This window comes from Myripristis murdjan, chromosome 17 (genome assembly GCF_902150065.1).
Source record: "Myripristis murdjan chromosome 17, fMyrMur1.1, whole genome shotgun sequence".
Taxonomy (NCBI): domain Eukaryota; kingdom Metazoa; phylum Chordata; class Actinopteri; order Holocentriformes; family Holocentridae; genus Myripristis; species Myripristis murdjan.
Window position 1 is genome coordinate 19,403,110 of NC_043996.1, and position 22,175 is coordinate 19,425,284.

Genomic DNA, 22,175 nt, shown 5'->3' on the forward strand with positions numbered 1-22,175 from the left:
AGCAGGTTTGCATTATCCAAATGAAGATGATGCAAATTTGACAATCATGGTGCTACATGATTTTTCCCTAAGACTACAATAACGAAATACACCATCTGAAGTGCGTGTACTTAAAGCACATCATGAATCACATTGTAGCCTAAATCCTATTAGATTTGAGAACTATTTCATTTAAAGTGAACACTTCGTAATGCATGCAGATGTGACATATACAGCAGACTATATTAAATATTATGGATAAGGAATGGGTGGGTGGGGAGGAGGGCAAAACTTCAGACTTGCAAACAAGTTAAAAGTCACAGCTGACCTGGTTTGGATAAGGGCATCACTCTTGGGAACTGCCTCCTGGTAGGCCTCAGAGGACTAAGAGAGAGAAATCAAGTGTGAAACTTCATGTGAAAAGGCATTTTCTCGCCTCCAAGCAATTAAACCGCAATCAGTCAACTGGAGTAGTGAGAGAGAGAAAATGTCAAATTCCTCCCTGACCTGATCAGGTCTTTGCAGAGCGGTGGGAAGGGCTGTTTCTGATAGTGACCAAACACCTCAAAGACTATTGGCTGGGTCTTGATGTACTCCACAAATGACTTGGTCACCTCCACTGTGATCTATCAGAGGACAGAAAGCAGGATCAATGTCGCTTGGAGGATTAAAATCTCAAATGCACAACACAAACACAAAAATTATGCAACCAATTAAAAGACAAACTATAACAGTATAGACATAAAAGTAAGATTTATTGCTTCTAGTGCTTTTAGTGCTTACGTTCTGTACGTGGTAGAAGCCGAGCGGCGGTCCCCTGCCTGTGTTCTTGAGCGGCTCCGTGGAGAAAGCTTCGTCATGACGGTGAATGAAGCTGAAAAGAGTGAAGCCATTACAAGCACTGACTTTCTGCAAGCCACAAACATCAGGCTGCTGCAGCACAAATACTTGCTGAAGATAATAAATCTCTATCTTCAGTTTAAAAAAAATTAATACAGAGTCATTTTAATTTTCATGTAACTTTAGTTTAATTTAATGCTTTTCAAGTCCTTTTCAAGACAAATTTTAGCAAAATTTTGGATTTTGGAAAAATGGTCTTTGCCTTATTCAAATGAGCATCACAGACAGGTGTAAAGGTAAGTACTACATATTCAGCTTTGTACTGAGGTTCGTTTTATGTGGGAACATGACACTAACAGACCTTTAGTTCACATAGCAAGCTGCCGCTGGAATAAAGGTAACAAGGATTTTTACATTTTTTATTTAGTTATTAATTCATTTTTAACACAGAACTCGGGACAGCTAAGTCCAAGGATTTATAGTAGATTTCTCTGTACAGATGCTAAAGTAAGTAATCTGGTTTCTTGTGTGGATGTGCAGTAACTGTAATATGAGATTAGCTAGAAAATGAGTTAGATTAAGCTACTTTTTCCCAACAAGTTAAATGTAGCATGTCAGAATAAAAATTATTAGGCTCAGCAGTAGGTTTAGAGTTTGGTAAAATCAGAAAAGTTGACTTTCATGCAGCAGAGCCTGATTCATTTTGACAAAAAGAAATTAAAAGCTGGGTGAATTAAATTTGATAAAAATGTTTATGTGGAAATTAAGACCTCATAAAGACAAATGTAACACTATTTAATGACTTTTAAGGCCTAATTTTTATAAAACTGAATTTAAGACATTTTAAGACTTTCTAGGAAGCTGCAGACACCCTGTATTAAAATTAAAAAAAAAAAAAAGTCTCTGTCTTTTCCAGCAACATTGCCTAATGTAACACATTTCATTCCGACATTTCAGCTGCCTACAGTGCTACAATAATTCAGTTTGAATGTGTGTATGTAACATGCAGCTGCTGATGGGAAGATAAGTCCACTTACATGGATGAGAGAGAGGGTTGATATGTAAAACCAGGACATTTTGATAAAATTAGGTGATGTGGTAGCTGACGGTCCCAAGTGAAACCAAAGTCGGTAAGATAGGAATGCATTTTGTACATGTTGTAGATATCACTCACAAGACTTCAAATTAAAGCCATGTTGAAACTGCGCTGTCGACTCACTTGAACTGGCAGAAGATGTCGGCGTACTCTGCTGAGATGCTGGACGCCTGTAAGACGGTGACTCTGAAGGTGAAGGTGCTGCCAATCTTCAGGTGGGACAGGGCTTTCTCTGGGGACAGGTCCAGCGGGAGGTCCAGGCCGAGGCCTAAGCCCTTCACGGGGCTGTGGGGGGCCTCAGGGGTGGCTGTGTGGCAACATGGAAACAGATGTTTGGCATGTGGCGTTTAAAATATCTGATGATTTTCTCTGTAGCTTTAATTAAGAATTTAAATGTTAGCATCAAATGTACCATGAACATCAGATGTTTCAGGTTTGCCAGTGGTGGCTAACAACAACTATGATGTGGTAAGTATGTAAATAAGGAAGAGGCAGCAAAGCATTAAAAAAGTTAAACAAATTAATTAAACATCCAATATCGGAAAAAATACACTTCCATAGCAAGTTTTTAGTTTTCTACCTGAATTTATTCAACCTTTATTTAAATTCATTGACACATTGATGGCAGGATACCATCTTTTGCATGAGTACTGAGTAAATAATATAAAAATAATGTCAAATCTGAAAATTTCAAGAGATGCAAAATGATGCAGTTGTAAAATGTAGCATAAACAGCAGTATCATTCCGCTGAATCTTTAAGAAGCAGCCTTTGTAAGCCACAGGCTGTTCATCTGGTAATTTGCAGGCCCCTCACCTGCACAGGTGTTGTTGTTGACCTCATCAGCAGAGATCCCTATCTCAGAGTTCTGGCCTTCGCCCTCTACGATTCGCAGCTCCTCCTGGGACGTGTTGGAGTGGGACAGACCGCCGGAACATGACTCAGTCTGGAACTACAACAAGGTAGCAACAACACATCTACTTAGGTCCCATTTACAACTGGCATTGACATTACAATTCAGAAAAAGTCAGTCACAATTACATATCAATGAATACAATTCATTGATCGGAGCTAGGCTAATGACTCCCATAGACTTCAAGTCTTTATGCTAAGCTAACATGAAATACTACCCATAGGAACTGAAACACTGGATGCACCGAGGTGAAAATGGTATCGAACATCTTGTCTCATTCTGGGAAAGCTGATAAAAGGGTATTTTGCCCAAAATGTCAGCGTATTCTATTAAGGTTAATGTATCCACGTATATCACACAAAAGCATTATTGAATGTTTTAGCTGGGTTAGACATTAAGCACCTTTTCAAACTGTTGGTCTTCAAAGGAGATCTTGGCAGTGCCTGACTGCCTCACTCCAGAGCCGTAGTCAGGGGCTTCCTCATCAGCTAAAGAAGGACCAGAGAGAAGAGAAGAGGATTTAAGATATTCTTGGAAAAACAGAATTGTTCCTAAAATTGTTACTAAAATTCAAGATTGGTTTGTACCTGAGATGGCCTGCACAGCCACCCTGAGGAAGCCCTTTACCTCTCCCTTCTCACTGACGATAGCCACACGATGTACCAAGGGCACTGGGTACAGGAGGTTACTCAGGTACACAAACGCCCTGAGGAGAGACAGGCACACGCCTTAACTGTGTACTTAGAAACGGAAGGAGGGAACGTGAAAATGTGAGCAAGACATGGTGTGTGTTGATGTGGGGTGAGTGACGGTGACTGACCTGCCAACCAGACGGAACCATGGGAAGCGGTCGTAGAAGGGGTCTCCTCCGGTCAGGGCGTGGTCACAGTCCTCCACAGCACTGCTGGGGACCTCTGCAGCGCGGTCATACATCTCCCTCATCAGGTCCAGCCTCTGCCTGCAGGGAGCAACAAATGGACTTACGGCAATATGGACAAAATATCACAATACCTTTGGCCGAATACCTCAGTACCAATTTTATGCAGGGACCTATGTGAGACCTAGGAACTGAATAGTCATTCCTCTACATACCAAATGCAATAACTCTGTTGAACTCATAAACACCAGTCACACTGCAACCGTATCCATTATTGTTGTCTGTACTCTGCATGTCGTGTTTTTTTTTATAATTCATGAATTTATTGTGATTTACTATGATGTGTTTGAACCAACTTGTGAAGACAAATGCTAAATTACACATCAGATCACATAAAGATTACCTATCTATCTTGTTACATTGGGCTAACTTCTAGTCAAGGAATTAATAGTGGAGTTGAAATAGTCCCCATTTTTCTAAGGACCCCGTGGAATCCCCTAAAAGACCCCTGGGGGTCCTCGGACCCGAGTTGGGAACCACCCCTTTAAAGCTGTATCACATAATACAGCCTTTAAAACCAGGATATGAAAATACTTATGTCATATAATTATATTAATATGGACATAACGTTGTGTCCTTATGTTATATGTATATTATATTACAATATCCAGTATTCCAGTTGATAGCTCATCTCATATCACCACAGACCGTTTTCACAGCAGCTATTTTGGCATGAAAGAGCAGGTAAACACAGGTGTTACTAATGAAATTAATTAAGGTTGGGCTCCATTTAAGTGAACCAGAGTCACCAGAGGGCCCCGACTCTGTTAGACCTAAATGGAACAGAACCTTAATTAATGTCATTAGTAACAACTATGCAATTAAGCATAACACCATACATACATATATTTTTTTTCTTTAAGACAAAGTACCTCAGTTTCTCGAGAGTCCAGTAATGTGTGGCTCCATTCTTCTGATCTTGAACTTCGACAGCTACGATGGTCCTGGGGAAGGGGCGTCTCTCCCTCTCCTTGGCCACGCTGGGGGGCAGCAGGTCAGGGGGCAGCGGGGAGTACAGGGTGTCTGTCAGCAGGACAAACTGGAACTGGACCTGGGGATTACAGGAGATTAAAGCATTAGTGACGACACGAGCGGTTGTTGAGGAGGTGAGTATGAATAAACTTTGACCCCATCATTCAACAGTCGTCAGCGGTAACACAGCTGGTAGGTGGGATAATCTACGATGCTGAGGGTAAGCAAACCAAACCGTCCTCTACGACTCATGAATACCTGAAAATGTAAATCAGGGACATATCTCCTTACTTCACTTTGTAAAGCAGAAGGCATTCCTTACTGTCCTAAGTAATGAAAACAAACAGTTGAACATCTTGGATCTTATTATTATTAAGACAATATAATACTAGCTGATAAAACTTCTTTACAGTAAAACTGCTTCATATTTTTCTTCCTTTACAGTACATCCACTTGGAAATGTTCTGCAATGGGTATGCACATCAATATTTTTAGTCTCGGCCAAATCTCCCTGGCAATTTCATTTGTGAACCAAGCCATTAATTGAAGAAAGATGCCATTGGGAGAGTCTCCCTTTGAATTATTACAATGTCTTTGAGTTTTTATAGAAATCTAAGTCAGAGCATACATTTTGTTAGTTGGCCCAACAAAACATATCAAGTCAAGTTATTACTTGCATGAAAACAGTCTCACGCAGTAACTGAAGTGCAGTGGAAAACTGTTAGTTGTGCCTACATTATTCAGATTTCACACCTTTGCCTTCAGGTCTCTTTTTCTTGACATCAAAAATGAATTCGTAACCCTGCTTTAATATATCAATTCATTAATTCAGGAGTGGGAAATTGATTGATTCAGGAGTGGGCATTCATTACTGTGATTACAGCAGTGGTATGATAAGCACAGAGCAAAACAAAGCAGCATCGGCAGCACTTAAGTTCCCATAATCACAGTAAAGAACATCCTTGATGACTTTTATGACTTTAAATGTGTACTGACAGGAAAGCTTTCTTCTCAGAAGCACACATACAGCACACAGGAATATAAACCAGAGGAAAGCCAGGCAAGAGTGCTGACAAGCTCCCTTTGAATCAAATATCAGAGTACAGAAACTGGCAGAGTGGCTGAGTCCAAAAAATGGACTGTGTCTAAAATACTACCCACAGGAAAACATGTTTGTGTGTATAAAGCGAGAGCTGAAACAGTAAAGAAAAACATTTTGCTCTGAAACAGTTAAAATATTATCAAGTACTTTCATGTTGAAAATTCAGCACATTGCATTATCATTAGGTACAATTTAGTAATTTAACGGCTACACAGAGTGGCGTACATTCAATCTATATTAGATTGTGCTGACTCATAGCTGTTGCTGAATCATTGTGTTGAGTAATGAAATTATGCGACTCGATGGCTTTTCTGAGAGACTTGCGCTGATGCAAATCCAATTAAATTCCTTATGGTCAATGCCGACTGGCAGACAAAAGGCAAAATGATCCACACTTGGCCTCAGCCTGGACTGACGAGCAAAGCCTCCATGCACAGGAACCATGTGACAATTAAATAAACAATGAATTGAATGAACAATGAAACTTGGAGCTTTCACTGCAGAAACATTTCTGAGCTGTTTATGTATTTTACCTTTTTATGATTTAGAAAATAAAATATACTGAGGTATGACGGCTATGAAAAGTCTCACAGCAGTAAATGTGGGCACTCATCAAAATCCCCAAAACCAACCACAAAATCGTACCTTCTTCTTGAGCTCTACACTGATTGCGTTGGCCTCCTTGAGGAAGATGGCGTTGCCCCACAGCAGGTCCCTCAGGGAGGTGAACTGGTAGAAACGCCACTTACGAAACGCCCACAGAGCCAGCTCAGTCTCACGCTTGGTCCATGGCACTTGATGGAAAACAGTTGATTTGTGAAATCATTTTGTTTTATTATTATTATTGTAAAGCTGCAACAAGCAATTTCTGACCACTAGAGGGCATCCAGAGTTGAGGGCGTTAATGTGAATGACATTTTAAGACATTTTTAGGACCTGCAGACACAGTTGATAAATGATCAATGGTTATGATAAGCATCGTTCTCTGCCTTCATGCCTTTTTTGTATAATAATATAATGTAGTAGGGGCTACAGTAAACAACGCTTCAGCCTGAGAGATTTAACGGATTGTTTGGTGCATCAGAAACAGTTAAAGGTCACAGGGTCACCTTCCTCTTCGGGCTCTTCCTCTTCCTCGGGGGACTCAAGGTACCGAGAGTCCACTTGCTTCTGAAGGGCCTCCAGTTTACTCTCATAGTCCTGATAGGAAACACAAGACCCAAGTCAAAAACTAAATGAGTGCATGAGTGTGATGTTTTGTTGGATATCTCTAATGGTACAATGTATCAATGCCAAGAGTTTGAGAGGAGGGAAATGTATTGAAAATGTGAAGTAATAAAATGCAGCGCTCTCTTACAAGCCTTTGCTGCTCGAGCAGGTTACTGGCTTCTTCTCTCTCTTTGCGGTACTGATCCTCCAGCTCCTGAAGCCTGACAGGATCAAACACAACACTTCATTTTAGTCAATACCAATAAACAGAGCACCATAAACTGCACAACAGGTTTTGCAAGAACATGTAATTATTTATGATGATAATTAACAGCATCTTATAACAGCCTGTTACTACAACACAGATACTGAGATACAACAAAAAGCTGTAAAAACACTCAAACAGCTACAAAAATTGTAATTAGAATAATCATCATTGAGTTTTATGTGTCCTTCCACAAACCTCTGCTCCATCTCCTGCTTCATGTCGATGCCCTGTTTCTCCAGCAGCTCTCTCTGGGCGAAGGCCCAGTCGACGGGCTCCACCGGCGTCTCGGCGCACGGTGTCCTCTCTCGCTCCAGGCGAGCCTGCTCCGGGTCGTTAAAGCGAAACACGTGGCTTTTGCCCATGATGATGCGGTTACCTAGACAGAGCAGAGCAAAAATGTCAAATGTCAGTTGTATACACAATGTCAGTTGTATTATGATATTAACAAAGTAAAAAAAAAAAACAGTTTTGGCATGAATTATGAATTATTGATGGCATTTTATATCAGTGTTTATCAGGATCTCTGTTTTTGTATTATACTCTCATAATTCAGCATGAATCAATTTGTCAAAAAGGTGTGTCTTATCTTATCTTATCTTATCTTATCTTATCATTTCTGGAGACAACCTAATAGTAACCTGTAAAAAGGTTAGGTGCAGGACTGCTTTTCTACATGGTAAACTATCTCTTTCTTTTTTTTTTACTGTTTTTGGTGCGGGAGGATCTTTTGTACTAACAACTTTTGCACTAATTACTGAAATGTGGGACAAATAGCTGAAAGAAAGGATGTACTGGTTTGTATACTTGCAATGATGTGTTTAGTTTAAACTGATATCTTAAAATTGTGCACTACATTATAGTGTGAAAATGACCATTTTTTATCTAAGGCAGCAGCGGAAAAGGAATTTAAAATGTAATCCTATTAAAAACATTTTTATTGAATAAAAGAGCTATATGAGCTCACTTTTTCACATCAGCAGAGAGCCAAAAACCACTTAAAGAACATAACACACTCAGTGAACTCCGGTTTGTCTTGACACAGACTGACGTAGGCCAGGATGGCTGAAATGCTTTGGTGGCTATGTTGACTCACACTGGCATAAAGCTCAGACACTGACGTCTCTCACCCTCCCCATCACAAGAGGGTGTTTATTGCCGGAAAAGCTCAGCCTCACTGTTTGAGGTGCAGTGGCTTTGTTTTCCACCTTTTGACCTAAACAGCACAGGGCTGCAGACTCACCAGACCGCAGAACGATGGGGGCGGTGACTCTCTTCCCATTGACGTACGTCTCTGCTCCCTCGCAAGGCTCCAGGATGACGTTCCCTGTTTGAGGAACACATTCATAACCTTATTAAACAACTGTATATGGAACGATTTACAAACCTGTAGGCCAGATGTTGCACCTACTAAAAAAAAAAAACGGCTTTTATTAAGACACCGAAATGATATTAACCGTTACCTTCTCCCTGAGGGCCTGTGGTGCTGCTGAAGGTGCAGTGCTCATCTTTGATAAAATGCCCGCTGAGGACAATGTCTTGGCGAGTCTTGGCATCTTCACGGCCAACCCTGAGGGAAGATACATTTTTGCTGTGTCATGTAGTTTTTAGTCAAAAACAACTGAATGGAAGCAGTTTCTGAATAAAAATCGAAACACTGAAAAAACAGCAAGCCGTACTTGGTGATGCCGTCTTTGATGTAATACAGGAGACACTCCGACATGAGCGGGTCCTCGTTGAGGTTCACCAGATGAGGAGTCTAAAAAGACAATCATAAGTTTGTCTGTGCAAGACAAGTATGACTGAAGATTTAAAAATTCAGGTGTTTCTGTAGTTTGGACAGTAAATATTGTATATTGGACTACAGCGTTGAGTTTATCTGACCTTTTTGGGGGAGAAGACACCCACAGTGCCTCCATCTTCTCTCATGGCCACGCCCATCTCAGCCAGCAGGGCCTCTCTAAAGACAGTAAAGGTACGGTTATCAAATCAAAGCATCATAGCTCCACAGTGATTTAAGGTTAAAGTTAGAGAAGCATGATCTGAAAAGGGGATGTGAAATATAATTGGCTTGGGCAATACAGACAAATCAAATATCACCTCTGATCAAATACCTAAATACCAATATTGTTACAAAATAGTAAAGGTGACTATTTCTCTCATAAATTATTTACACAAGTCTCAGTTGTAGATAGATATTTACATGCAAAGGATTACAATATTCAAATATCCAAAATCCCAGATGATATCTAGTCCAATGTATCTATATAATATTGACATCCCACCCAGCACTGCTACCTTGTTAATGATAAATTTCAAAGGGAAAGTAAGACAATCCCCACTGTTGCATTCATGAACTATTTGTAAGAATGACAGTATTTGTAACCAACCTCTCCATGCGGATGGCCTCCGTACGTCGCAGCTTCTCTTCCCAAGTCTCATTGAGTTCAGCAATGATTTTCTCAGTTTCCTGTGAGTGAGGTTAAAACAGAAAGTCTGAAGATGGCACGCCCCCTAACTGGGATTACCCTTGACTCATTCTCTAATCGCCAAGAGCCTCTCCATCCCGCTCCTCTTGGTCTTCTCCTTCTCTTGCTTGTCTGCCAGTCACCACCTTTAGCACAAATCCAATCTCCTTGCTTCACTAAAGTGCACTTTTTCCATCTCTTGTACATTGCAGAAAATCTCCATTTTAGCAAGTCTTTTGGTCTCATATGATTGGATGAGGCAATCCCACTTGTTCCCACTTGTGCAGCTTCACATTTTTTTTTTCTTGGAGCAAGTATAGATATGTTGAAACAAGGCAGAATGAGCCAGATCAACCCACTGGTAATAACAAAATGGCACTTGATTCAAGAAAATTCTCCAAACAAGTTGATTGGCACCAGAAAAAATGGAATTATCTCATCCCCCTGGCAGATTTTTTTAACTTCTTTAAATTAAAATAGATGTTAATACTGATTATGAGACTAAATGACTCATTGAGATGCATTTTGGACTGTATAGCCTGTATTCCCTTCCCCATCTCTCCTACCTTGAGCCTCTCAATGGCCTCTTCACTTGCAGGACTGAAGATGCGGTCGTGGAGGTTGCTGATGGACCCAGCACGGCTGGACAGGGCTGATAGGGAGGGGGAAGGGCTCATTCCCGTCATGGCATTGGTCACTGTGGAGAGATCACCCCTTTGATTGACAGCCTGGCGATTATTCACAAAGTTTTTGTAATCGCACAGGTCTGCCAGAGAGAGAGGCGTTGCGTGGAACAGAGCGAGAGAGAGAGGGAAGGAAGGACAGGACGAAGGTGGGAGCAGACGCCGGGAAATTAAGGAGAAACATTGAACACGCAGAGAAACAGATAAGAAAGGAAAAAAAAGGGGACAACAGGGAGGAGTACAAAAAAGAAGAGAAAGCTCAAATAATGGGTCACAGAAGCAGAGGTAAGTTGCTTACCAAAGCCATTGCAGAGAGAGTGAGAAGAGCAACTCAAATTGATGGGGCACATAATGCCATGTAGACTGAAAGATGCTTTTTTTTTTTTTTTTTGTCTTGACACTGAAATGCACTGAACATACACATACACTCAACAAGCTCACAAGCACAGTTATGACTAATCAGAAGCAAAACAAAAAAAACATCTACATACAGGCCAAAAATACAGCCTGAGGTTTATTAACTCTTTCGTTTGAGGCGTTTGATCAAGGCTGAGAGCTGTTTCACAACAGCCTTTGGGTTGCGTAGCTCCTGGTGATGCAGGCGTCTGACTCATAGCTTCCAATTAGCTACCACACACAGAGAGCCGGGATGCAAGGAAGAGAAGCGTTTCTCAGTGATCTAAAATGGCGTCCTCCTGGTCAGTCCTTTCTTCCATGATCACTATTCATGTAGAACAAAATCCAAGCGTGTAGCCTCGGGCTTGCTGACAGAATTAAACCGTCGCCTCGCACAGCACAGCTCTCACTCCTTTGTTTCACTTTCTTTTTTGCAATAATGACAAGGAGTCGGGCACAATGGATTCTGAATGCACACAGTGGGATCAGCGTGCAAGCTTTTCAACTGATAAAAGGCCAATATCCCAGCCAATAAGAAACTAATATTCAATGAAACGGCTGTGATGAGAGAAGTATTTAGAAGGAGGACTACCCAGATAAAAACACTTATTACCATGGAAACTAGAACTAATAGAAACATAAAAGGAGGCCATTTTGGAGAATTTCTGAGAAAAAAAAAATGGAAGACACCAACAAAATTTGACCTGAAGGAACACAGTTTGTGTTGTTCTTTCTCATAATATTCATTTTTATTTTTGTCGGGCTTGTCATACGGCTGGGGGGAGGTTAGTTAGGTCTCTGGTGTGGTGGAGGCTCGGCTGAGATTAATTTCTTTTAGTTGCAAAGCGCAGGCTTGCCAAATTTATACACACATTTCAAACCAGTGATGGCAGGGCCGGTGCACCGATATGCTGATAGGACAGAGGAGAGACAAGAATGTGTGTGAGACACACACGCATGTGCAACTCTCATCCTCTGTTTTGTATCTGCGAAGAAAAACAGGCTGCAACGAAATCCAAATCCGTGTTTGTGTGTGTCTGTGTTTTGCTGTGGCACACTCACTCTCAATAATGTCTCCCAGGCCCTGGGCATACAGCAGGTCTTTGAGGCGAGACACTTCCTCCTTCAGCTCACGCACGAGACGGTTGTTGGGGTCCTCGTTGATCACAGCGTTGCAGCGGATCTGTTTGGCACGGTCAGCATACCTGTGTGGACCAAAACCCACTGAGGTCAAGAAGCCAGTGAGAGGAAAGTATGATGATTCAGCTTCCCCAAACTGAATGACTGACTAATGGCTCTGTGGCTCAGCAGAGACTCAATACAATATTCAATTCACCAGCTGGTGATTCAATTCAGTTTGAGTTTCTACACCACAATTCAAGTCAAAATCTTAATTTGACCATTCAGACGTTTTTTGCATCGATTAAAAACAGCCCTACTTAAACATATTTACTCTAAAATAAGCAAGGCTGACAAAAGACGTTACAGTAGTCATAGTAGATCAGCAGTAAGACCACGTTAGGCCATTTTTTACGAATCATGAATTATTCAACTCGAAGCATTTCATATCAATTCAGGCCGCACTCTGAGGGATACATTTTATTTATTTCTTTTAGCAGATCTTTTAGCAGCTGGATCGGCAGAATTGATAATCGATGCACTGATGCAATGAGGGAATTGCTATAGACCCCTAATGGCAAGACATTAGCAGGAAATCAAAAGGAGATTAGATTCAGCAGAGAGGAAGAGATGTCATCAAACTGCAGAAACTTCATAAGCCTTCAGACATGTATACACAATTGTATAAAGAGATGCTTTCTGGGTTGGGACACAAATACAGGCCACACGAAGTTGATAAAAATGTTTTAAAAACGATTCTGAAGAAACTAAAGTCATTGTCTTTAGGTTGTATGGCCTCATTCATGTAGCTCGACAAAATAATGTCCAGTGATGGTCCCCAGAGAGAATAATTGATTTAAAAGAGTTAAAAATCACTGGGATTTCTTTTCTCACCTAAGGGTACTGAGGGTTTCATCATAGTTAATGTCTGCAGGGCTCAGGGCAGCCACCATGGCTGTGCGAGAGTTCCCCCCTAACAGGCAGGAAACATGACAAGGCAAAAAGTGATACACAAACCTCTTCCTTGATTTATTAGTATCAACAACCACAGAAATATGATTATAATGGGCTTTAAAGGAGGAGACTGAAAAAAAATGAGCGATGATGTTTATTAGCTGGACAGTAAACTATTTTATTGTGGTGAGCTGTGTTTTTTTGTGCATGCATACCCAGGTTTTCCCTCAGCAGCCAAGTCAGAACTGAATCTCTGTAAGGAATGAAACTCTCCACCTTCTTCTTTTTCTTGTTCTGAGCACAAAATAATTCACAGTCAATCTGTAGGTCAGTTTACTAGAAAACATCTGCGAAAACACTGAAAATGTATTATATGCTATATGCCTTTTCAAATTAGTAATAACTGGTACCTTGTTTGGCGCTGAGTCCTGAGAGTGAGAAAGAAATTACATTTTTTGTTACTGTCACAGACAGAAAATCAGAATTTGAAAAATAATATTTTCGAAGAGGAAAATAAATACTCTCACCACTTCAGCTAAAGCAGAAATGACTTTCCCTAGTGTGGTCAGAGATTTGTTGATATTCGCTCCTTCCTGCAAACACCAAGAAATCAACATTAATCATACAATTTATTAATCCAACTATCCATGTGTAATTTGTTTCATATAATATAAATTTAACACAATACTGTAATATAATGTATTACATACAAATAATACAATAGAAAATCTAAAATAATTATAATAGTAATGGAAGACACTACTGCAAAAAATAATTAATAATAACACATGGTGCAACACATTTTTGGAAAATATGGCAACACAGCAAGGTTACACATTAAAATCGTGCAGATTGTGCAAAAAAGCATGAGATTAAAGCATCAAATTTAGATTACATGTTGTATATAAATAACTGAAGACATACACATATTGCCATTTCCTCCTGGCATGTATTTGCAACATGACTGAGTTGAATCTGCCTTACAAACAGTCTATTTCAAATGAACTGTCTGTCACCACTCAAAGCTATAGAGAAATATTACAAGAAGAGTCTTTCTCTCACCTTCAGTCTGGTTCCTTTAGCTCCTGTTGAGTCGGCCCTCTCACTGCCGGCCAAGTCCACAAGGCTGATTTTGCTGACCTGTGATGACACATAATGATAATACACTCGTCCATATAACACAGGGGAAAAATGCACCCACCAGAGCCAATTAGCCTCAAGACTAGGGCTGAACGCAATGGCTAAAAAAATAATACTGCGATTAATTTTACAGATGCTGCAAACGATTTTGGCAGGAATGATAATTTTTGCATTACAATTTTCATTATCACTGCAAAAGCTATTAAAATGATGGCGGTGTGATTTTTTGCTGGGGGTCTGTACCCAATAAACATGTTTTTTTTTGGTACAGAAAAGACAATTTGTAGACCAGGCCATCTCTGCAGCACCGTGATACTTTACTAACAACATTTTATCACACATTTTACCTTCACCAAAAAATGTACAACTCCTGCAACGTGGATAATGCATTTGGCCACTGTGATGTAGATATTGTTTCGATTAATTGTTCAGCCCTGTTCAAGACTGTGCGAGAAGAAGTGATGGTGCAAGTTGTCATCGATCAATACAATAAAACATTTAGCCAAATAACGACACCACAGACGGCCTCCACGCACTCATAAAAACATCATAAAACCATTTCGGCTTTGTAGCTTCTGTCCTGTGGTTGCCGAGGGACCACTGAGGTTAAATCGAGAGCTGTCATTTTTCTAGGCTTGATTCAAGTGGCAGAAATGTATTTTTGTATTGCGGTATGACACTGAGAGCGCTGCTTGGTTTCAGAACCTTCTCAGAGGTGTTGTCAGTCTCCATGTCGTGTTTCTTCTGGGTGAAGATGATGTTGAAGACGGCGTGGGAGCGACTGCTGGTCTCATTCATGTTGGTGGCTGCCACCGTCCTGAAGAAAAGGAGAGGGACCTTCAGTTTTACATGCTGCATTACGTACTCCATCCACCCATCCTATAATTTATCTGTTTATTGATTTGACTGCGTGTCCCATCCACATCACTGAAGTATTTATCACCCACCTCTCACCATTTATCCCTCCATCCATTTATTCATGCAGCCATCAACCGGTTAATCCTATCACGACTCAGCAAACCCTGACACGTCATGCCGGTCTCGCCTGTTACCTGGCCTTGTTCCCCGAGTCCATCAGGTCCTGGATGTCGTTGTAGGAGGTGACAGCCAGTTTCGACAGGTCCTCGACGTAGGGTCCCATCAGAGGATGCTCTCTGACGCGCAGGTTTCCCTTGTTCTTGGGATTCAGCAGGTCACGCACGCGCTCACAGTAGATCTCCATGTAGCTCACCTAAGAGCATAAGAGACGCTCATCAGAAACCCAGTGAAATGTCCTTATGAGTGATTATCAGACTGTTATAACTGCTCTGTGTGGTTGTTACTATTTGCTTTTGTCCTGTTATCTAAAGATGACAAAATATGATTTCTGCTGATAAAATACTGCTTTAGAGATAATAAGTTGTTCTTTGGAAATAAGTTATTTTCTGGAGATGCCATGTTGCTTTCACGATGACACAAAAGATGTTAAATTGGCAACTTGTTATCTTGAGAAAACAACTAATCTCTGTTGTTACCGCTTGCTCGTCCTCTAACCTCAACAACCTGCACTTTCTGAATCCTAAATGCTGACTTATTTCACACACTGCATGAGAAAACTGAAATATTTCAAATATGAAAACTTTGATAACTTATCTGACTTCACTCACCTCTACAGAGTACGACATGCTGTTGTCGTTATTGCTGTCGTTGATCTTGGTGAAAAGGTCCTCACACAGCTGCAAAACAAAAAACTGTTACTCTCGCGGCCAAAGTGACTATTTAAAGAATCACTGTGTCAATGGGATTATTTGTCTGACATCGCTGGCCATACCAGAGGAATGATTCCCTGCTGGTCCTTCTCTTGACGTCCCATCATAGTGTAGCTTTTCCCTGCTCCGGTCTGGCCATAAGCAAAAATGCACACATTGTAGCCTTCAAAGGCATGAAGCAGCATCTCCTCTCCAATGTCCTTGTACACTTGCATCTGGGAGGCATAGTTGACATCCTCGGGCTGCAGGGACAAAGGGCAAGGGGTGGAATTTGACAGAGGAACATGAGAGAAAGACAATGCAAATGATTATTTTACTGAAATGATCAGAATGTATCCTGAGGAGGAATATGAATCAGAAAAAGGGGACAACTTTCCTTTGGTTACAGAGACAACAACATTTTTTCCACCATGGAAATGAAACTAAGATTGACATTAACATTTATCATTAAAGGTTTGACTTGTTGTTTCAAAGCAACCTCCTAAAGAAAGAAAACAGCAGAACATGTGACTGATTAATGCAGTGAAACTCACCGTTGTGTGTGACCAGTAAGAGTAGTCAAAGTTGAAGCTCTTGTTCTCTTTCGGCTGTTTGGGGTTCAGGATTGCTAAAGTGACACAAAAACATGCAAGTGCTGATTAGAGGCATCAAAATGAACATGATCATACTACTGGCTGTCCGTTCTGCACAGAGCATCCTGAGTGTGGAAGATTAAATCTTTGTTCAGACTGCAGGCAAATCAGATTTGTTTTTTCAAATCTTTGCAAGTGATCAGATTGGATCTATGGGCCCAGACATGAGTTTCTGCATGTGTTACTGTGGTAACGACGTAGGTGTCAGTAGCCACGCACACTGGTGACGAGGCTCTCCAACGCAGAAACAAGAGAGATGTACAGAAGCCTCTCCCTATGTGACATATGTGACTATTTAAAGAATCTGTCCACCAACGGTTCTTCTCTGTGTTGTCCTCCGTACGGCTCTGCTGGCAGAAGCGTGGATTCTGCTCAGCCGACGCATTTCCGTCACTCTGGATTTGATGTCGTTGTTGCGTGTCGGGGTCCGAGTGACATAAAAGACAGTTTGAATCTGATTTGAGCAGCCAGAGCATCCAGACTGAGATGTATGTAGAAATCCAATCAGAATCACATTTCAAACCATCTACGAATGTGGTTTGGATCTGATTTGATTAAAAAGAAAACACATTTCATGTGATTTCTTGCTGTCCAGACTTTGTAAAAATCAACCTAGATATGGCAAAAAACAGATTTGGCTGGCAGTCAGAACAAGTACTTATACTCGCACTGATAATTAGTCTACATCACTCAACACATAAGTCCTCTCTCTCTTATTCTTTGTACTGTACCGTGTCCCACACATCACTCACAAACACATACACACACACTTTTTACCATATTCCATTCCCCTATGATTACATTTCCTGCATTAGACTGATATTAATGTATTATCCTTTTTTTCTGCTTTGTTTTCCATCATGTTGTCTCTGTTAGATTCTCCTTTCTAATCATTTGTTGTCATGATTTTTTGTTGCTTGTTTGCGCGTCTGTTTGTTTGTTTGTTTCATTCCTTCCTTCCTTCTTTCTTTCTCTCCTTCTTTTAAAGAGTTTTTTATTCCATGCTTGTTTTTTTTATCTTGACTATTTTTAAGTTATTAATCTTACAACTGCATTTTTTATCACTGCATCTGTATCATTTCAAACCTGTATCTTCCCAATAATAAATAAGTAAATCACAATGAAAACAATAAAAATAAGAATATGAATAATAAAGAAATAAAAAATTGAATATATAAATTAAATAAAAAATGGAAAATAAAATGAAATAGAACTCAGCAGAATTTACCTAAATAAGCCCTTGGAGCTTTTCCTGTAGCCAGCACTACGATCCTACACCAAAATTAAACCAAAGCCCTGTCTTATAAAACCTGGTTTGTATCTTGGTGGACAGCCCGACATGATACAGGCACCATGCGCTGCAAAAGCAAAATCATGATTAATTTGTTTCCTTAGATAAATAACCTCAACAACAAGAGGATTAAACCAAACATATGATCCAACTGTGCCAACAATTTGAGTGTATCTCTCTCTCCCTCTCTCTCTCTCTCTCACTCGCTCTAGGCCTCAGGACTGCATGAGCAGATGCTCTTTTGACTTCAAACTGAATCGAGCGTGACGCCCCCTTTGGACTAGTTCAATACGGCAGCTGCAGTGTCCCACAGAGTACTCTGACAAGCCTGGCTGTGCACCAAGCCAGAAAAACATAATGTACCCATAACGCAGAAACGGATATGTGGACCACCGAAGTTGGAAATTATCATGACTCTCATTCAGAGCTTGTCCGGTTAATGAGCTGAAACAATAAAAAAAATTAATCTTTGGCTTCTTCAGACTGGGATAATGAGGTCATCAAAACACCGACAGGCACAGAGACCCGGCAGTGTGCCGAGCGTACTCTCTCGCTCTCTCTGACACGCACACGCAGCGGCACACACAAAACAAGGCACGCACATAAACACCCACACACAGATATACACACAGAGACTTGCATCAGCTGACTCCTGCGTCTGGGCTCAGCCAGAACAAGGAGGTCTTTTGGTCCCCGTGGCTCATATGATGAGAGAAGAGATCTGCGGAGGTCACTACATCCTACTCACACTGACAGGCTTCAGTCAAGAGGCCTGACTGAGGCCTTTGTTTGCCTTCCTGGCCAGCAGGATGCTGCGTGCCACGCTGCCCACTATCCTGTGTTGGAAGGCAAGCTGCCCACTAGACAAATTGCTGAGGCTAAACACCAACTTTGCTTCCATATAAGCCACAGAGATCTTGTTAATCCTGCACCAATGATGACATTCTGTTATTGATTTGCATGCTTGTCACATTTTAAAACCTGTGTCACTACCTAAAGAGGCTGACTCTAAATGATGCCCTTCCTGCTATTGTATCATATTGTATCAATTATTTATATGAACCTCAGGGATGCAGGTACCAGACTGGAAAATAATCTGACTGGAAAGCCTTTCAGGGTTTTTTTTTTTGTTTGTTTGTTTTTTGTTTTTTGTTTTTTCCAATTTGAAAATCTATTTTAGATCCTTTCAGATCAAAGAACTAACAGATTTGTTCCTTGTGATCTGCTTGCAGTGTGGATGGTTAGAGCTGAATTAACTTTGCATGTCTGTCTCAGATGGTCAGCTGCGACAATGATAGATGACAATAATGAATGTAAAGTCCAAGAAATTGATTGTATTTGATAGGAAAAGGAATATATAATCACTGTCATATTTAACAGAACAGAACATATTATCTCACGTATTGTATATCATATCTTCTTCAATTCCTCATCAATTGAGAGAAATGTGCACAGTATTAGTAACAATACATTCAGTGGCCACTTCATTAGGTCCACCTGCACAACATAATACAATCCAATACAACTGTTGTGCCATAAAGTTTATTTTTACAATGCCTAAAATACGCAGGTTTTCTTTTTGTCACAGTAATAGAGGTGTTCATTCAATTCTATGTTTGGCATTGAGCTCATAATTAGTGGTGCTGTTGTGCTGGACTGCATTTTATTGAGAGGTGTTTCTACTATTCTATCCTCCTCATGGATATAAATAGGAAGGACAAAAAATTACAAACACCTCTTAAGATAACGCAGTCAAGTGCAAGACCTCTGCAAACTACAACCTCAATAATAAACATAGAATTAAATTCACACATTCTCCACAATGTCAACAAAAACTGAACATTATAAAGTCTATTAAAAGGTAGAATTTAAGGCAGAGCTGTTGCATTGAACTGCATTAGATTGTACAGGACATGATAAAGTGCCCACTGAGTGTACGTTCACTGAACAGTGAAGAAAATAAAATGTGTTAGTGTTCTGAGGATGGAGGTACGCTACGTTTGTACCTGAGTGACGACATTGTGTGTTGGTCAAAGGGTAAGCCATAAGAGACACACACAATGCGTAGCAACGTGGAAAAACAGCACTGGTTTTAAATGCACACTCAAAAGAGTCAAAATAGCTCTTTTAAATGGTTTTGGTAAGTGCAGAGCCACGTCAGCTCTATGAGAGGACAAACAACACTCAAATCAACACAAAGGAATTTCAATTGTAAGTGGAAAAAAATCAGCATTTATCAGCAATGGAAAAATGACTGCAGACTCACTTGTGGTGTTTCCTGACATCTGAATGATGCACTTGCTCTCCTTCCCCATCTCCCTGGAGTTGAAGGGTCTGACCCTCACTGCCACCTTGACTGAAGCCCCCGCCATGCTGCCGCTGGGTGGGGAGGGATGGGACTGTCAGAGGGCTGGAGATCTGTGTGGCCTGGCAGACACACACCCTGCACCTGTAGACATGTGGAGAGGAAACTGTTGAGACTGCTGGAGGTGGAGACATGTCTGCAGATGTTTCTGAGAAATGGAAAGTTGGGTTTTGTTTTCTGCCGCTGGTGGGCCCTCTGCCTGACTGAGAACACAGAGTGGGTATTTTCAGGTATACATTAGGCCTCGTTTATTTCAAATAGTCCTTAGCAAAACAGTCTAGATTTTCAGTTTATCTTAATCCTATACTATACGACAATTATGATTATTGTTATTATTAACATGAGACACACAGCTGTAGCGCACCTGAAGGATGCACAACCTTGGCAGCAACATTATCATCCTCATCACTGGCCGTCTACGCTAAAATGGCTGCTTATAGTACGGGTTCATCATCCCCTCTCCTCGTCTGCTGCGACGGCGAGGGCCGTGTGATGAAGCTGCATTTCTTCAATGTTTCACCCCAAACGACAAAAACATCACTTATTTATTCCTAAGAGGACGTACAGGTTTGCTGGTTGTGTGGCACTACGAAAAGAAAATACTGTAGAATTGGCATCGTTTTGTTGTTACAAATAAGCTTCAAAGAAACAATTACTTCTGGTTTTCCTGTTGATTAACAGTAATTCATGTTTTTTAGTGTGGCTTGCCATTGAAATGAATTTCCTGAGCCAACGCGGCGCGGATTCCATCCATTTTCTCAATCGCAACCGGTGGAAAAACATGCCAGCCCCATTTTAACAGCCTGCACCTACAGCTACATGCAGTATACATGCGATGAGGACACGTCTTGTTTTCAGATTATCATGTTATGACAGCTGAGGTTGTTGCACACAAATAAAGACAGAAAAGACCGAGCTTTAGCGCACTGGCCAATGTAAATATTGTCCCCTCCATCTTGCTCAGCCTGCCGCACCTCAAAGGCAGGCCGCGTAAACAGAAATGGCAATCGTACCAAATCATCCAACACTGCGACAGAAAGGAGGTCAGCAGGCCGATTTGACATTACTGTGTATTAAGTAACATGGCAATTTAATGTCATTGCGATTTTCTTGTGTTTATCCTATTCATTTACATTGTCATGACCAAAATTTCATAGAAGGGACATTTTTAGAGGCAGGTGTTGACAGCACAAGAGCCCATCCTGACGCAGTGTCCTTATTTATCACCTCACAGATAATAGAGGGCCTCGAAATGACAAATAAACCCGCACATACACACAGAGACACGAACACGCACGCACGCACGCACTGTCCACCCCAAGGAGTGCCACCCATGGCACCTCTGCTGCGCCACGCCATGAAAAACAACATCCCATCCCCGGGATGGAAGAGCGTTTTCTTACCTTACCACCTCAGGCTCAACAACGGCAGAGGGTGAATCCTCCGCCTGAACCGGGTCCGAATCCTCCTGTGCCCCCTTCTTGGTTTTCGTTGGTGTATTTTTGCTCTCTCTTTCTCTGCGGCCAGCCTACATCATCTCTTTTGCGCATCCATGCATTGAGAGTCCGCCTCTGGCTGCAAGAGCGGAGAGAGAGAGAGAGAGAGAGAGAGAGAGAGAGAGAGAGAGAGAGAGAGAGAGAGAGAGAGAGAGAGAGAGAGAGAGAGAGAGGGAGAGAGAGAGAGATTCAGATTCAGCAGGGATGGGTGGGCTTGAGTCTTGAACACAGTGGTGCGTCAATCGGAGAGAGCGGAGGGAGGGAGGAGCAAGAAGCAAATGGATGGATAAATTGCAGGATGGGTGTTTCTGAGCTGCTACAGCGGCCCACCATCCCTTTGAGGGGGAAAATGGCGGTGCTGACGGTGCCAGGGATGCTGGGAGGCTGTGATGACATCAGCACCATTATAATGAGAGTAGGGAGGCAGACAGGCAGAGCGATGCAGCACACACTGAGGAAGAGAGAGAAGAAGAGGGAGAGAGAGAGAGAGCAACAGAGGGATGGAATAGGTTTTGGAGAGCCAAATCATGGTGGTGGTGGTGGTGGTGTGTGAGTGTGTGTGTGTGTGTGT

General features: G+C 41.3%; 1 protein-coding gene across 1 annotated transcript in view; it reads right to left on the bottom strand.

Moving 5' to 3' along the window:
- kif1ab (kinesin family member 1Ab) overlaps nucleotides 1–21,695 on the bottom strand; it is a 34,887-nt gene extending 13,192 nt beyond the window's left edge. Inside the window, 33 exon segments of the mRNA XM_030074278.1 lie at nucleotides 308–363; nucleotides 487–605; nucleotides 763–853; nucleotides 2,039–2,222; nucleotides 2,731–2,866; nucleotides 3,230–3,315; nucleotides 3,415–3,533; nucleotides 3,648–3,785; nucleotides 4,637–4,815; nucleotides 6,484–6,632; nucleotides 6,948–7,038; nucleotides 7,196–7,268; nucleotides 7,511–7,691; nucleotides 8,556–8,639; nucleotides 8,776–8,882; nucleotides 8,992–9,071; nucleotides 9,197–9,272; nucleotides 9,703–9,782; nucleotides 10,347–10,477; nucleotides 11,732–11,770; nucleotides 11,922–12,064; nucleotides 12,873–12,951; nucleotides 13,148–13,226; nucleotides 13,343–13,360; nucleotides 13,460–13,525; nucleotides 13,995–14,072; nucleotides 14,778–14,889; nucleotides 15,125–15,303; nucleotides 15,719–15,787; nucleotides 15,883–16,062; nucleotides 16,354–16,427; nucleotides 20,010–20,192; nucleotides 21,512–21,695. Of these exon segments, the coding sequence (XP_029930138.1) occupies nucleotides 308–363; nucleotides 487–605; nucleotides 763–853; nucleotides 2,039–2,222; nucleotides 2,731–2,866; nucleotides 3,230–3,315; nucleotides 3,415–3,533; nucleotides 3,648–3,785; nucleotides 4,637–4,815; nucleotides 6,484–6,632; nucleotides 6,948–7,038; nucleotides 7,196–7,268; nucleotides 7,511–7,691; nucleotides 8,556–8,639; nucleotides 8,776–8,882; nucleotides 8,992–9,071; nucleotides 9,197–9,272; nucleotides 9,703–9,782; nucleotides 10,347–10,477; nucleotides 11,732–11,770; nucleotides 11,922–12,064; nucleotides 12,873–12,951; nucleotides 13,148–13,226; nucleotides 13,343–13,360; nucleotides 13,460–13,525; nucleotides 13,995–14,072; nucleotides 14,778–14,889; nucleotides 15,125–15,303; nucleotides 15,719–15,787; nucleotides 15,883–16,062; nucleotides 16,354–16,427; nucleotides 20,010–20,115 (3,382 nt within the window). The 5' untranslated portion in view covers nucleotides 20,116–20,192; nucleotides 21,512–21,695.
- Between the last annotated feature and the right edge of the window lie 480 nt (nucleotides 21,696–22,175).